The 15,890-nt window shown below is 47.0% G+C and overlaps 1 protein-coding gene across 10 annotated transcripts in view; it reads left to right on the top strand.

Moving 5' to 3' along the window:
• Fgfr2 (fibroblast growth factor receptor 2) overlaps positions 1-15,890 on the top strand; it is a 102,740-nt gene that overhangs the window by 36,099 nt on the left and 50,751 nt on the right. For all 10 annotated transcript variants that reach the window (XM_038349671.1, XM_038349662.1, XM_038349652.1 and 7 more), the window contains one exon: positions 8,088-8,211. In XM_038349671.1, the coding sequence (XP_038205599.1) occupies positions 8,088-8,211 (124 nt within the window). The remainder of the gene's footprint in view (positions 1-8,087; positions 8,212-15,890) is intronic.

Genomic DNA, 15,890 nt, shown 5'->3' with positions numbered 1-15,890 from the left:
AAAAAAAAATGAACATGTAGAGGCCCCAACCCAGAGGAAGATGGAGGAAAAGCCTGTAAGTCTGTTTGTAGGTTGCGGACAGTTGAGGGTAGGACCGAAGAAGGGCAGTTCTGATAAACCTCAGAGATGGAAATTCTCCCAGCATCAACCGGGACTCCTACTTGTTGGTGGAAGCAGGAATCATGAGGTTGATTTGTCCTTTTCTTCTTGGTTTAGACCCTAAAAGCAGTAAGTAAAATTAACAAATAGACAGATTTTATTAGTCCTTGCTGCTTAGAAAAGGAGGGCCATGGGGGCTAGAAAGATGGCTTAGTAGTTAAGAGCTGGGTGCTCTTCCAGAGGACCCAGGTTCAACTCCCAGCACCCACATGACAGCTCACAGCTGTCTGCAACCTCAGTTCCAAGGGATCTAATACCTTTACGCCAATGCACATAAAATAAAGTTAAATAAGTTATAAAAAAAAAAGAAAAGAAAAGAAAAGGAGGGTCACACCACTTAAACTCTGTCCACTCCAGCTTGCAGAAACTCAGAATCGATACAGTCGGAACTGTTGACTTCAGAGCAGTTTTACTGTGAGAGCGGTGGTCAGATCCAAATTCTGCTCAGGAAGACAACCTCTGAGCAGGCACAAAGCGAGCCTGTGAGTCTCCAGAGACTCTTGGTCTTAAAATAAATGGGCTGCACATCATTATTATGGATAAGGAACATTTCGCAAATGTGCGTGAGTGATTACGATTATGGAGCTGTTAGACACAGGGGCTTAATGAGGGAATGCCCTTGATTTTTAACAGGTGCAGGTAGTTTTAATTAACCATGACAACACCGTGCTGAATAAGAACACCCAGGAGGACCCTGAAGAATGGCGGTAGCTTGTGAGGACACATGCCCAGATTGCTGGCGCGTTTTTTTGTTTTGTTTTGTTTTAAAGATTTAGCTAAGTTGTTTTATGTGTCTGAGTATTGCCTGCGTGTGTATTTGTGCACACATGCCTGCCCAGTGCCTGCAGAGTTCAGAAGAAGGCATCAGATCCCTGGAACTGGAACTGCAGTTGTGAGCTGCCCTGTGGGTCCTCTGCAAGAGCAGCAAATGCTCTTAACCACCCTGGTTTTTCCCCAACCCTCCCACCCCACCCGGAGGGGTTTTGTTAATTAGTGTTAGGCTGTTACTGGTTGCAAAGAAAGGAATTTGAATGGACGGGGCAAAATTCTAAATCTGAAGGACATTTTGATGTTAAAAAAAATTTTTTTTTTGAGGGCTTTGGAAATGGCTCAGCTGGTAAACCACGCTCTCTCTGTGCAAACATGAGGACCCCGAGTTTGACACAAGAACCCATGAAAAAAAGCCAGATATGCTAGTGTGTGCATGTGATCCCAGGGCTGGGGTTCCCTGGCCAGCGAGCCCTTTCAAATCAGTGAGCCTCAAGTTTGGTGAGAGATCTTGACTCAAAAAATAATGTGGGGATGGGGTATCCAAATTTGACGTCTGGTATCTGTACATACTTGCACAGAAACATATACTAATGCATGCCCACCCCCCCAAAAGATAAAGGAAAGGGGTGTAAAAGACAAAGGGAAAGCTGGCCTTTGGAATGTATGGTCCTGACCCCACTGCTCTCCTAATCTCTCTCTGCGGCATGCAGAAGGAGGCTGTGGTCTGGTGGCCGCCGAGATGACCTGTCCAATGTAAATGATGTCGCAATAGAGATTTTCACAACAGGGCAATTAAGGTTGATACCAGTGGGACATCATTTTGGTGATACTGAAAATTTAGAGATTCTGTGGGGCCCCAGGGGCTTCTGGGATTTAGGAAAGTCAACAGCTTTCAACTTGGCAAACATGGTTCCCTGACGCATAATTCTTGCTAAAGATATGATGAACCTGCCCCAGGGTTCCCGGGTCCTGAAGCATGGGAGGTCCCTCAACTAACACTTTCTCCCAGGTCTGGGTCCCTCTTCCTGGTGTGGCTGCCAGCCTGACACTGTCTACTTGAGACTTCACCTGCACCTTCAGGACACAGTGTTTGGTGTCTTGGTCCCTGTGTGGGGTTCTCCTTTGGATATTTTCTTCATTGCTATGTGAACTTCTAAACAAATGCACCTGCCAACATTTGACCTGAGGCGCTGTCTGGAACAGGCTGTAGCTTTGCATCCCTCAGAGGTGGAAAGGAGAGACCTACTTAAAAACAAGAAAAGCTTTTTTATTTGACTATGTGTGTGTGTGTGTGGAGGGGGAATCATGTGGAGGCAGAGGACAACCTGTGGGCGGGAGTTGGTTCTCTTCTTCCACCGGATGGGTCCCAGGGAACCACACTTAAGCCATCAATCTTGGAGGCAATTGCCTTTACCCACTGAGCGGTGTTGTCCATCCTTCAAGAGATACTTAATTGAAGAGACCCACCTAACTTCAACCCCCGCAGAGAGGGCCTGCAAGTCCCAACCCCACACTCCTCTGACTCCTGCCTGTTTGCTTCGTAATGAAGCAAGGTGTCAAGTTTTCCACAGTGTGTTTTCCCAGAAAGCCAGAGACCTGGAAGTTTCCGTAAAGGAACATTGGTTATTTGTGCAGCTTTTCTTCTTTCTTCGTAAACCCTGTCATTCTGGAGCCCACCTCAGCTTTGATGGCCAGGCCAGCCTTGCAAGCTTTTCTTACTTGTTTATGACTTTGTGGCCCTTGGCCACCACATCCCAGCGTGCTTTGGAATGACTTGTGCATGGGGCCCGTCTTAGGGAGAAGGGAAAACACAAAGTCACTTGAAATCAGAGCAATGAAAAATGGGACCAAAACTCAGGCTGGAGGGATGGCTTGGTGGCAAAGAGCATGTCCTGCTCATGCAGAGAGAATCCAGGTTCAGTTCCCAGCACCCAGAGATCTGGCGTGCCTCTGGCCTCTGGGGGCACCAGAACTTGTGTGCACTTATCTTTCCCATGTAATACACATTATTAAAATAAAAAGAATTAAGTATTTTTCAAAGGGAGACACAGGTGGATCTCTGTGAGTTCAAGGCCAGCCTGGTCTACAGAGCCAGTTCCAGGAAAGCCAAGGACAGCTAAGGCTACACAGAGAAACCCTGTCTCAAAGGCAAAAAAACAAAACAAAACAAAACAAAACAAAAAAAGCAACCCCTACCTTCCCAAAAGGACCTAGACTAATTTAAGTATAGAAATATTTGGCATTCTCCACTTAGTCTTGCCATTTAATTAGACTGGGTAGCTGAGACTGGTCTCCAACTTACTGTCTAACCCAGGCTGTCCTTGAATTCAGTCCTCCTGCCTCTGCCTCTGCCTCCTTAGTGCTAGACAATAGGAATGCACCACCACTAGCATCTTGATATTTTAGTATGTGCAGAAAGGGGAGGGGATGGCAGTTGGATTCTAAGTAAAGCTTGACCAGAAGCATGATTCTCTCTGTCTCTCTGTCTCTCTGTCTGTGTGTGTCTCTCTGTCTCTGTGTGTTTGTTCTTACAACTCTGTCCCCTCTCTGGGTTATGAGACTTAAATACCCACCAAACATTGTCCTAGAATACCTATAATACCATATTGTTTATCCATTCTTATTAGCTCCAAAACTTTTTTGTTGCTCCACATAAAATCTCTGCACCCATTAAGAAATAACCCCTCCCCCAGCACTGGAGACCCTCAAGTCTATTTTTTTTTTTTTTTTTTTTTTGTCTGTGAATTTGCCTATTCTTAGTACCTCATGTAAATGTAATCTCCGGATGTTTGCCTTTTATGCCCAGCATATTTTACTTCAAATAATGTATTCAGGATTAATCTAAGTTATAGTGTGAGTCAAGATTTGATTCCTGTTTATGGTTGATCACTGTCTCATCAGATGGATGTACCTACCTTTTGTTATAATTTGTGTGCCTGTATCTGAGTTGTAGTTTTCAGTTCTTTGGGGTATATCCTTAGTGGAATGGCTGGATCATATGACAGTTCTTTGTTTAGGTCTTGAGGGTCAGCACTGTTAAAGAGCTGAGTTCAAGAGGTGTCGGAGGCCCTGTTGCCACCCCCTTTGTTAGCACCTTCAGGCAGCAGGCTGTTGAGTGGGTACCCTTGCACTTGGCAGTGTCAGTCACATTGAACCTCCTCTGTAGAGGTTCAGGGGTTGCCGACTGGGCGGAGTGAAGAGATTCCAGCTTCCATGAGTGGTGGTACAGCCCTGCTCTCTGGACACCCCCCACCCCCCGCAAAACAAACCATGGCCACCCATCAATGCCGGTTTAAGCATTAACAAGTGTTTGCCGTCATTTCTGGGTGATGACAAGCAGCCCCAAGTGCCAGTCCCTCTACACGTGTGAGCCCCGTGTGCAATTGCATTCCCTGGGAGCCTTCTGGAAATGGGGCTGGAGACGGAATAGTGAGGGTGTTTGTGGACCACCTTTCTGAAGCCCAGGCTACGGCGATTGCTGCTTTCCGGGAAGTCACAGGGGCATCTGTTGACACATGGACACCTCCTCGGAGCTGGCTCGAGTGCAGCTTCTGGATGTTTATTGCACTTGGTAGTGAAACACCTGGGTATTTGGAAATCTTTGAGTATTTTGTTGTTTTGCAATGAGGAAGCCAAACATCCAGGTGACAGTTGGGGCCTTTGGCCTTTGACTCTCTGGTGATAAGTTTTGATTTTGTTTTGGTGTTAAATTTTCATACCAGATTGTCACCTGAACATAGTTGAGGCCTTCACAGGTTCGAGATAGCAGAAATAGTCTGAGGGAAAAAACACCCAAACCAAACAAAAATAACAACAGCAGCAAAAGCTGTCTAGACCACCTTCTGTCTTCACGTGGGTGGGGTGTGGAGCATTTGTGGAATCTGCTCTTCGTGTTCCAAGCTAAAGCGCTCAGGGGTTTAGCTTTGGTCTGCTTTGTTTCAATGCTGAAATGTTATTTCAAGAAAGACCTTGGTGAACATAGTTTTGGAGCTCTGTTCGCCAATTCTGTTATTTGGCAGCTGGAAAATAACGAGTTCCACACAAATTTGGCTGTGGGCAGGAATGAAAATAAAGTCACAGGAATGTTGCGATATGCAGGATTTCTCCTGTCCCTGGTCCTTTGTTGTTGGTCAGCTAGAGAGAGCCAGATAAGGGCATTCCCCAGAACAGGATCTAGGACCCATCAGATGGCTGAGGAGCCCGTCTCTTTCAGTTTGTGTGTCTGTGTGTTCCTGTGTGTGCACACGCATGTGTTCAGAGGCCAGAGGTTGTCATCCAATGGCCTCCTCAATCACTTTCTAGCTACTTTGTGAGACAAGGTCTTGAACTCTCTGATTGGCTAGACTGATTATTTTCTGTGGACAAGATACCCAGATGTAGCATTCATGGGGTTAAACAACAAAAAGTGTCATTAATTTTAATGGGTGCCACCAAATTATTCCTCGACCGCTTTCTCTGGCTTTATGTTGCAATTCTCCACTTGTGTCTGTTTTCCCTTATATTCATTCAAGTTCTAAAGTGACACCGATCTTCCTAATTTTTGTTAATCAGCTGGTGAACAAGTGTCTCATTATTGTTTTAATTTGCATTCCCTTGATTGCTAATGAGGTTGAGCAGATTTTTTCCCCCCACTGGGCGGGGGTGTATTTATATTCCCTGTTCTCTGAAAGCAAAAACAATGTATATGCATTTGACCCAAATGCCAAAACAACTGTGGCCCTGCAGATCTGAGACACTGAGAAGAGCACATGGAAGGGCAAGCAAGGTGCCATTCACGTGCTGGCTGCAAGGGTACCCTCTTGCAGGTCATGCAAAATCTTGATGCGCAAACACTGATTTAATACATTTCTGAACTCGGTGCCTGTGGTTCCCGTGTCTTACAGAGTTGCTGCTGTAGTTGTTGGACTTGCTATTAAGCGGCCCCTAATTAACATCATGCTCTCCTCTAGTATAGAAGTACCTACTTCCCACTGTGGGCAGCTTCTAAGAGCATCAGTTTGAAAAATGCCACAGCTTTAAAGTGCAGGTTTGATGGTGGTCAAGGAATTCAACTGGGAGCAGTGGTGTCGGAAAGAAAATATGAACAACACTGCTTTGCTGGGGTATTGCTTGAATAACAAGGTTCTAGAAGGGTCGTAGTACCCACCTTGGTATAGGTGCTTCTTATTGTAATAGTATTTTATATTTTATCCATGTTAACTTATTGGTATTTGTAGTGTGTCTCCAAGAAGTTAATATTCAGGGCTCTTTCTTAGACTGTGATAGACCCAAGGAAACACCTAACTGACCATGTATTCTGCAAGGGAGGTTGTGCGGAGGGGTACCCCAAAAGGCAGTTGCCAGACTCTGCTGCCCCAAGCCAAAATCAGATGTCTTGGGCAGCCAACGTCACCTCCCTTAGCAGTTCAGGGGCAAATCCATTTGGAATATGCCATGTACCAGAGTCTGAATCCAGGCACAAGAAAGACATTGACAGTTTGGATAGGGTCCAGAGTGAGGCGCTGCCATGATTAAAGGCTTATGGGCATGACATTTGAGCGGGGGCTCAAAGAACTGAATATTTACAGCAGGGCTCAAGGCTGGATTATGAGGCTTGGTGACTCTGGAGCCTGTGGCTGCGTCCCTAAATTACCCTCCATGTGTCTGGCAAGGAGAGAGCCATTTCTGATATTCCCGAGATCCTGGTATGCAGAAGGTCTGCCTTGAGATCTGCAAGAGAGCTGGTCACTTCCTCTCCACCTCCCAGAGTGACAGCTTCAGGTAGCACCCTGGGACAGGAGTTAGACTGGTTCCCGTAAGACCACGGAATGTGGCATGGGTTTCCCCTATCTGGACACTCATACTGCCTCGAGTAGGGAACTTCTAGCTGGGGGTGGGGCATCTGACTTCCTTCTCAGGCTGTGCCTTGTAGGCCTTGCAAGGAGACCAATGTGATTCTTTTGAGTAGAGCACGGGCTTTCTCTGTTATCAGTCTTAAGCCCTCAGATTCATTCCCTCTTCCTACTTGTCTCGCTTGGGAGTCAGTTTTCTTTTGCTACCTTCCTGTGCTGAACTCTGAGGCAACTCCACGATTGTGCAAGGCTTGGGGTCAGTGGCATCATCTAAGTGGGGTGACTGCTCAACCTTGTTCCTGACCCTTTGCTTGGGTTGTTAAGAGTGATCCAGCCCCTCGCCCCAATGGTACCATGTGACACACTACTGGGGAACGATGATCTTGGCTTTGAGCTCAGCAGCAGTGACCCCACTCTGCAGCCACAGTGACAGGCTACTCTTACCCCTGTTCACAGGTGCATCATGGGACAGCTGCCCTGCCCTTGTTCTTAGAAGTGCATGGCTATGAGGTAGTTCTCCTTACTCTCTAGTTTAGGTTCTCACAAGACGAGATCATTAGAACCTGGCATGAGCTGACAGACTAGGGGTGGGACTCATAATAGGTCAGTTTTACATACGCTTCTTATCTTTGGAGTGTCTCAAGGAACCTTCAAACAGATACGTAACTAGGAGTCCTGGTTCCCATGTCTGGAATTCTGGGAAAACCAGGAACATATGCCATTTATTCAAGTTGAAGCTTCCTGAGACTTCCATGGATCTGGGGTCCCAGAGAAAGAAACAAGAGGCTCTGAGAGCAAGAATAGAGCTGACCCAAGGGCAGAAGGTGTGGCATTCAGCCTGCGATCATCAGTGTTGGCTCCAGGTAGTGCTCCGTGGTGCCCTGGGGACGGCAGGCTCCCACTGAAGGGTAGCCTTAGGAGTTTGCCTGCCAGTGACATGTGACATTGTGTGGCTTTGTGATTGGTCCTCTTGGCCATGTGGGTTCTCTTAATGGAACCTCAAATCCAAGACAGGGGCACACCTTTGTATACCCTTGGATAGCCCTATGCTTTTAGAGTATGCCAATACCTGCCCAGTCTAGGGAAACCTTTCCTTTCGTTCATCACCGTTCTGAATATTAATTGTGAGGGCAGTTTACAGTTCCTCTACACTCCGCTTCCAGCAACTTCCTGGGGATTGAACCCAGGCCACGTGCGTGCTGAACATGTTCTGTCCACTGATCTAAACTCCCAGCCCCAGCCAACTTCATTTTAAGTCAAGGAAGGATACCACAGGTATCTGGTACTGTTTGTTATCAGTAATCAGTTTCCCTTTGGCCTTTCCAGGTACGAAACCAGCACTGGAGCCTTATCATGGAGAGCGTGGTCCCCTCGGACAAAGGCAACTACACCTGCCTAGTGGAGAATGAGTATGGGTCCATCAATCACACCTACCACCTCGATGTTGTTGGTGAGTTTGTCTTTTTGGCAGCAGTACACCCCCAGTCTGTTGTAGCTCAACTCATTTAAAACCACGGCAGGGGTGGGTATTGTTCTCACTCTCAAGGAGAATCAGCTTGTCTCCTTCTTGTACCCCTAAGATGTCATCTGAGAAGGTTGCTTCTGTCGTATGACTATGTTCTGTTTCCCATGTAGCCAGGTTTTACGGCCTTTGTGGGGTCACAGGTGCGGATCTCCTGGGTTCCTAAGCATTATCTTTTATCGGGTGCCTATGCTGTAAAGCATCTCAATCTGGAGGCTAAGATTATTCTGAATAATCTTAGTGTGTGCAGGGAGACTTTGAATTGTGTACATAAGTGTGTCTGTGTGGATATGTACAAGAGAGGGCAGGCAGTTGTAGAGGCCAGAAGAGGGCCTTGGGTCTCCCAGCGCTAGAATCACAGACAGTTGTCTACCGCTCGGTGTGGATGCTGAGGGCGGAACTCAGGTCCTCTGAGAGAGCAGTATGTGCTCTTAGCTGTTAAAGCTGCCTTTCCAGCCCTGGAAAAGTTTTGTTTTTAAAGAGAGGCAGCATTGTTTAAAGAAGGGCAGCTTATGGCATTGGCTAAAGAGGAAAGAAAAGTTAATATAATGAATGATGGAGCCTGTGTCTGGATGGAAGAAAAAAGTCAATGTCAGAGATGGTCAGTGTCTCTTCCTGGGAGCTGTTTCTCTGAGCTGGCAGATGTGTTTTTGTCGCAGGTAAGCAGGTCCTTTTTGTTACCCTTCGTAAGGTTACATAGCCCGTAGTTTCCGAAAGAAACATTTCTTCCCAAGTTTTACAGTTTTATTGGTTATAGTGAGTTTTTGTTGTGACTAATGAAGAGATTTGATTGGTTGCTACTTTAGTTACGTTTCTTGTTGTTACTCAACAAAAGCAGCTTACTGAAGGAGGCTTTCACTCGGACTCAAATAGTTTGAGTCTATCATGGTGGGAAAGGCATGGAGTCAGGAACAAGGCACCCTGTTCCTCTTTTTGTGCAGTTCATTTAATGGGGTACCCTTTTGTAGGACGCACCCTCCCACCTTTATTAATTTAACCTAGAAGCTCCTGCATAAGCCTTGGCCAGAGGTTTGTCTCCTGCGCGATTCGAGGCCCTGTCAAGTTGGTAGTGTTTGCTCTCACACATCCCTACAGGAGTCTGCAGCTGGGCTCTCTGGGCTGCAGGGATGGTGGGTTCAGATCTCTTCCCTGCAGAAGCTGTCTGTGCTCTGATTTGTCACCTAGAGTGACACTGGGCTCCTCCCGTGTCCTTAGTCACTTCTTTGGGTCACTCTTCCATGTGCATACTGTGGACTGAGTACTCAGCTCTGAGCTCACAGGATCTGTGTTGATTTTTCATGGCCTTTGGTGACTCTACCCACTTTACTCTGTCAACAGAGGCTCTCCTACATCATTTCCCTATGCACGGTCCTGGTTATTCTCTTACTTAGGGGTATTTCTGTCTCTTTCAAGAAATACAAACTATTTGAAAGGAGAGTTTGCAAATTCTCAAACTGCCCAAGAACCACTAAAAACCTTCCTCAGTATAGGATTAACCAAATTGCGTAGTTTTGTTTAATTGAAGATTTAGGTTAACTAAAAGTTAAACAGAAAATCCTATTGATTTTTCCTGTCTGGTTAAGTGAGGTTACAGTCACAAAAACTATGCCTTACCAAGCTTCGTTTATATCGTCATTAACTTCCATTTGAGTGTAAGCATTCAGGGACAAGAGTATTTGAGTGGTTCAGGAGGCGGAATGTGACATTTGATAGGCCATTGCACAATATTTACCCTCTATCCATTAACAGAGTGTTAGGGCCTTCTTTTATGTCTTAATTATTTGCTTCTATGTTTTTTGAGGTAGGATCTCACGTAGTCTAGACTAGTCTTGAACTTGCTGTGTAGTTGAGGATGACCTTGAACTCTCCTGATCCTCCTGTCTTCACCTCCCTAGTGTGTAGATTGTAGGTTTTGCCCCTATAATGTAGCTTGTGTCTCTTACTTCCCCATCCACAAACACTGAGGCCTGAAGTCAGGGCAAGTGCTCTATCATTGAGCTATATTCCAGACATTGTCCACTTGTTTGTTTGTTTTTCAAGACAGAGTTTCTCTGTGTAGCCTTGGCTCTCCTGGAACTCACTCTCTCTGTAGACCAGACTGGCCTCGAACTCACAGAGATCCACCTGCCTCTGCCTTCTGAGTGCTGGGATTAAAGGTGTGCACCACCATCAGCCAGCTATTCCAGACAGTTAAAAAAATATGTATGTGATATATTGAGACAAGAGCTTGTTAAGTTGCCCAGGCTGGCCTTGAACTTGCTCTGTTGCCCAGGCAGGTCAACCTTTTGATTTTCTGTCTGAGCATCCTGAGTAGCTCATCTTGCAAACTGCATCATCAGGCCTGGCTCTGGTCCTGTTTCTTATTGAGACATTTGTGGTATGCCAGGCTCAGATATTTTAGTAAATACACACACACACAGAGGAGTGACGTGTGAGAGGATTTCTTTTGTCACAAATGGCTCTAAATCCATTCATCAAAGAGCACATGACTTGGGATTTACTTCAGGCTGCGTGGACCGAATCTGACACGGAGTGTTTGCATTAAGAAAAGAAAGTTAGATTTAAAATTAAGTAATTTATTATGGAGGAAAAACATCGTTCTGTAGGAGTCCTTTGGGATTTTAGCCTAGCACAGGTCTACAAATTATTCATGATTGGGGCCATTCCAAGAATGGAGGAGTCAAGGCAGGGCCGCTGTAGCCTCAGGGTCTTGCTTACAGCAGGTTTTAGCTTGAGTTGTTGTGCTAAACATTCAAAAGCCCCTCGCCCCACCTCCCCTTTGAGCTCCCTGGCAGCTCATCCCTGTGAAAGCTCTGAAATCTCTCTTAGAGTTCAGGGCTGGGATTTGAATGGGGCTGCTGAATAATGGCACTGGGCTGTCTCGTGTTAATCCCCTGGCAATCAGTCTTGCTGAAAAGAGCGTATGATTCAGTGGTGTGATGTGGAGGGAGCGTGGAGTGTATGGAGTAATGCAGAGAGAGGCCTGATTATGTCACAAGTTTGGGAGATCGCCCAGCTCAGCCCGGGCCAATAATGACACAATGCTGGTTGGGAATAGCCATTAAAGCACAACTCCAGTGGTTTTTTTTTTTCTTTTCTCTAAGCCTTGAACCTTCTTTATAAATAGAAGCCAAAAGTCAGTGGAATATAAGACATTCTCAGTAAAGATGGAGGTGTGAAATACTCTTTTTTTTTTTTTCTGAAAACCCCAGAAGTTGCTTTGAGAAGCACTAATAAAATGAGAATTGAGTCAGCCGAGGAGCCACATAGAGACTTACAGGGTTGGCAGTCATTCTGAACATCTTGGCAAGTGGAAACAGAAAGGATTCAGGCTTAGGCAACAAACTCCTGGTGGCCCTGAAGTCCAAATGCAGTACTTTGCTGTGTGGTAACAGGGTCTCAGTTACCTCTTTATTTCACAGAAGACTCGAAACTCTTTCCAGTGACCTGGAAGTCTGGCTCTTGCCGGAGTGTTGCTGTGTTGCCTGCATCTGTGGTTCAGGTGTTAGGCAGCATCAGGACCGAAAGGCTCCACCTCCGCAAGGCCATGTAAAGGCCGTGTAATTTAAACGATACTCTTGTGTTCTGGAATAAAACAGCAGGCCATTGTTGTATGTGAGGAGACTGCACTTCATTTACAAGGTCCTTTTAGGAGCCTTGCTTGATCCTCATTAAAATTGACACCATTACTTTTCAGCCATTTATAGCAAAGGAAAATTAGCACGAAGCTCCACGTCTCCGTGATTGTGGCAATAATAAACCAGCCTGCCAAGTATATGGCTATGGGAGCTGGTGAGTCTTCACCGTGTTTCCTCAGTGAGGGATGCTGAAGTCCTGATGTGATGGATGCCCCACCATTACCAAGTGGCACCTAGAAGTCATTAACTTTTTTCACTGGGTCTGACCCAAGATCTGAGGCCCTGGCATCTTAGGAGCAAATACCTCTCAGCGTAGTGATAAGAGCAGCCAGCCCAGTGGCAGGAACATCTGGGCCCCAGAAGAGCTACTGAGCCCTTCTGAACCTGCTTTATAACCAGTAAGATTGAAGAAGATGTTTATCATCACTTGTGGGATGGGTGTATTAGTACCCTAAAAGTTCTGTAACGAATGTCCCCGAGTGGGTTACTCTTTAATAACTTTTGTTAGTCTCAAGCAGAAGAGAGACAGAGACAGAGACATACAGAGAGAATGTATCTAGTGGGGTGTGTATGGATGTGCGTGGATGTTGGAGGACAACTTCAACTTCTGTGCTGGTCCTTAGGAGCCATTCACTGTCCCTTCCCCTCCCCCTCCTCACAAGGTCTGCCACTGTGACCTTGGGCTCACCAGTTAGGCTAGGTTGGCTGGTCAACCTATATGTGCCTTCCCAGCACTGGCTTTGCAAGCGCATTGAACACCATCATGCCTAGATTTTATCCGTTGGTTTTGGGGGTCAAACCATGTTCTCATACTTGGAAGGCAGGTGTCTTAACTAGGTAAACCGAGTACCATTTGGGGACCAGTAAGTAGAATTCTGTTTCCTGCTGACTTTGCGCCTCTGGTTAATGATGTCACCCAGGCCATCTTAGACTGGCTTGGCAGCTGGGCTTACAGAGGATCACAGAACATCCTTTCTCTTCTTCCATCCCCAACCCCGTCTTAAAGCTGAGGAAATTTGGGTCAGCGATGTGTGTGAGGTCTTGAAGACCTCAGCACAGGCATCTCAGACGTGGTCTCCATAGCTCTCAGACTATTAGTGTCAGGCAAGGGGGAGATCACTCAGTAGATAAAGCACTTGCCAAGCAAATGGACTCGAGGGCTAGAGTTTGGACCCTTGGACCCAGGTAAATGCTGGGTGAGTGTGGCGGATCCAGCCTGGGAGGGAGGATCCCATGAGCAAGCTGGCTAGAGAGATTAGCTGTGCCAGGGAGCTCTGAGTTTGGAAGACCCTGCCACAAAGAATAAAGTAGAAGAGGGATCAAGGAAATTCCTGATAGGAACCTCAGGCCTCCACAGATACATACACTCGTGGACCCACACAAGTTGAAGCATACATGTATATACACGGATGAAGAAGTGGGGGATTAGTACCCTTCCTCTCTCATGTAGTCCATTTGGCTTTGAATTAGGACCTTGCTAATCATTATAACAGACTATTGGATACTTTTTGGTGACCCCTTTCTCCAGATGTTGAATATGTGGCGGGGGGGGGGGGGAGTGCAGCGTGTGTTGGAGGTATGGATAGGACCTCAGATCCCTTCTTAGTTTGGTTCTCTGGAATCTCATCTCCCAGCCCTGGCTTTGGATGGACAGGGCTGTCACATGCTGTTCTTCACCTCTGGCTGGCTGAGGATGGCTCAGCTTTTCCTCCAGTCCTGACTTGTCACCGGCAGGCCAGAATGACTCTGCTGGCTAGCCCTTGACACAAATCCCCCACAGCTCGGCTCTCGATGTGATGGGACACAGCCTGGCAGGTGTGCATTCGAGAGGAATGAGGTCTGTCTTCTTCCAGGTAGACCGTTAAGCCCTGCTGTCTGGCCAACCCATGGCCTGGAACCTCTTGCAGTCTCCAGGGAGAGAGGGAGAGGTTGTACAAAGCCTTGGTTTGCTGCTTGGAGGCTGGGATGGCAAAGACTTTAGTGTGATCTCGGAACAGTGAAGAAGGGATCGGAGGAGTCAGAATTCCTAAAACCACGTCTGCTTACCCGGTGTGGCACCTGCCGTGGGTCTGGAGTGTTCAAGTCATTGATGAAAAGTGACATTAGGGGCTCAGGCTGGGGTGTGGTTCAGTTGATAGAGAGCTCGTTGTCATACATGGTGAAGTCCTGTGTCCCATCTCCAGCCCTGCATATAACCAGACATGATATGTCATGTCTGTGAACTTAGCACTTGGGGAAAGGATTTGAAGCCCATGGTCATCTTTGACTGCAAAGTGAGTTTGAGGCCAGCCTCAGGTATATGAGATCCTGTTTCAAAAATGAAAATAAAGAAATGTCAATAGTAAGTTTAATAATGACTCAATTGACCATTGAGTTCCTTGTAGAAACTGCCACTAGTAGGATCTTCTTGATTTCTGATGAGGAAGATCGTACGTGAGTCAGTTTCCATCTGACAGTGGCTTCTCAGAACTTTATGTGACAGGAACGGTCTTGGCTAGAGCACTGAGGAAACCCTGGACCATGATCTAGAGGTTTCAAGGCACTGAATGCCAGTTTTCCCTCCATTCTTGGTTGGAAGGCCTATGCTCCTCCAGTGCCAGCCAGGTTTCAGCACTGGGCCCCCGGGGGGACCTGCAGTGGTTTCCTGGCCTCCCGGGCCTTGCCTAGATTTGTCTATATTTACGATCTTGCTGCCAAATGACACTGTGCCATTTCTTGCTGTTGCTTGACACCTGATTTATGCTAGGGCTGTCTCTCACCGCCAGCTCTGGACTTAGGAAGTCTAGCTGGAGGGAGGCAGAAAGCTCCTCCACTGCAAATGGGCTAAGGGTTCAGGTTGCAGTGAGGGCCTTTGTGCATAACACAGAATCATAGCCCTGAGTGGCAGCCAGCGGGGAAACACATCGCTGTTGCGCTGGGGGTTCCCCCAGCCATTTTTACCTTTCCAAACCATGGCTGCCACAGTTAGGATGTAAGAGTCTCCTTGCCACTTGTGCCTTTGGGGGAGTCAGGTGGGAATTATGTGGGGTGTAAAGTGTTGAGTTTGCACTTTTGCCTTCTGTGGCCTTGGGAAGCCCTGCTACCTCTATGTGTTGATTCCTGAACTGGACAGTGCGGGTATTTTTGTTCATGTGTGTTGCTGCAATCATATGCCCTATACCACTCTGGGGAAGAAAGGCATATTTTGCCTCCCAGATTCAGAGATATTTCAGTCCATTACTGGAGGAAAGGCAGGGTGGAGCTGGCTTTGTGGTGGGGGCGTGAGGTGGAGTGGATGAGAAATCAGGGAGGGCATAGTCACCCACTTCTGCCAGCCAGGCCTCACCTGCTAAAGGCCATAGAGCACTCAAAGTGGTGCCCCCAGTTGGGAATCAAACATTCAAAACCTGAGCCTATGGGGGCCGTTTCTGATTCCAACCATAACGGGCAATAACCTACTTTCTCTGTAGCACCCACTGAAGAAAGAGTTGCCATGAGAGCGTGCTCTAACTCATGGCACAGGTGACCATTGGTCACTCTTATTAGGCAGTCTTATGCCTCTTTGCTGTCTCCAGGCTGAGACACACACTCAGCCTGTTTCTCATTACAGGAGGCTTAGTACTTTCTTCTGGATGGGGGTTTCCAAACTCCCTGGGGTCAAAGCCGTTTAATGAGATTTCATTGCTCCAGAGCGATTTCGCATTCCTGCCTTACCACAGGGCTTCCTGGGGGCAAAGTCTGGTCAGTGGTCAGCTGCTTCAAAGGCATTGACTGGCAAATGAGCAATTTCCTCGGAAGAAGTTACCCCTTGCAAGCTCTAGGAGCAGATGACAGTTCATGGGTACCAACTTGCCAGGAACCTGTCGGGACTTGGTCATAGTTCTCTGTTCCTGTGAACCTTCAGATGCCCTTTGACCCACAGTTGAGAAAGGAAGGTTATTGATTCCCCTCTGTTCTGGCAAGAGTCCTGGTAGAGGTGACTGGCAAAGA

This window comes from Arvicola amphibius, chromosome 1, assembly GCF_903992535.2.
Source record: "Arvicola amphibius chromosome 1, mArvAmp1.2, whole genome shotgun sequence".
NCBI lineage: Eukaryota > Metazoa > Chordata > Mammalia > Rodentia > Cricetidae > Arvicola > Arvicola amphibius.
This window is presented reverse-complemented; position numbering and strand designations above follow the sequence as displayed.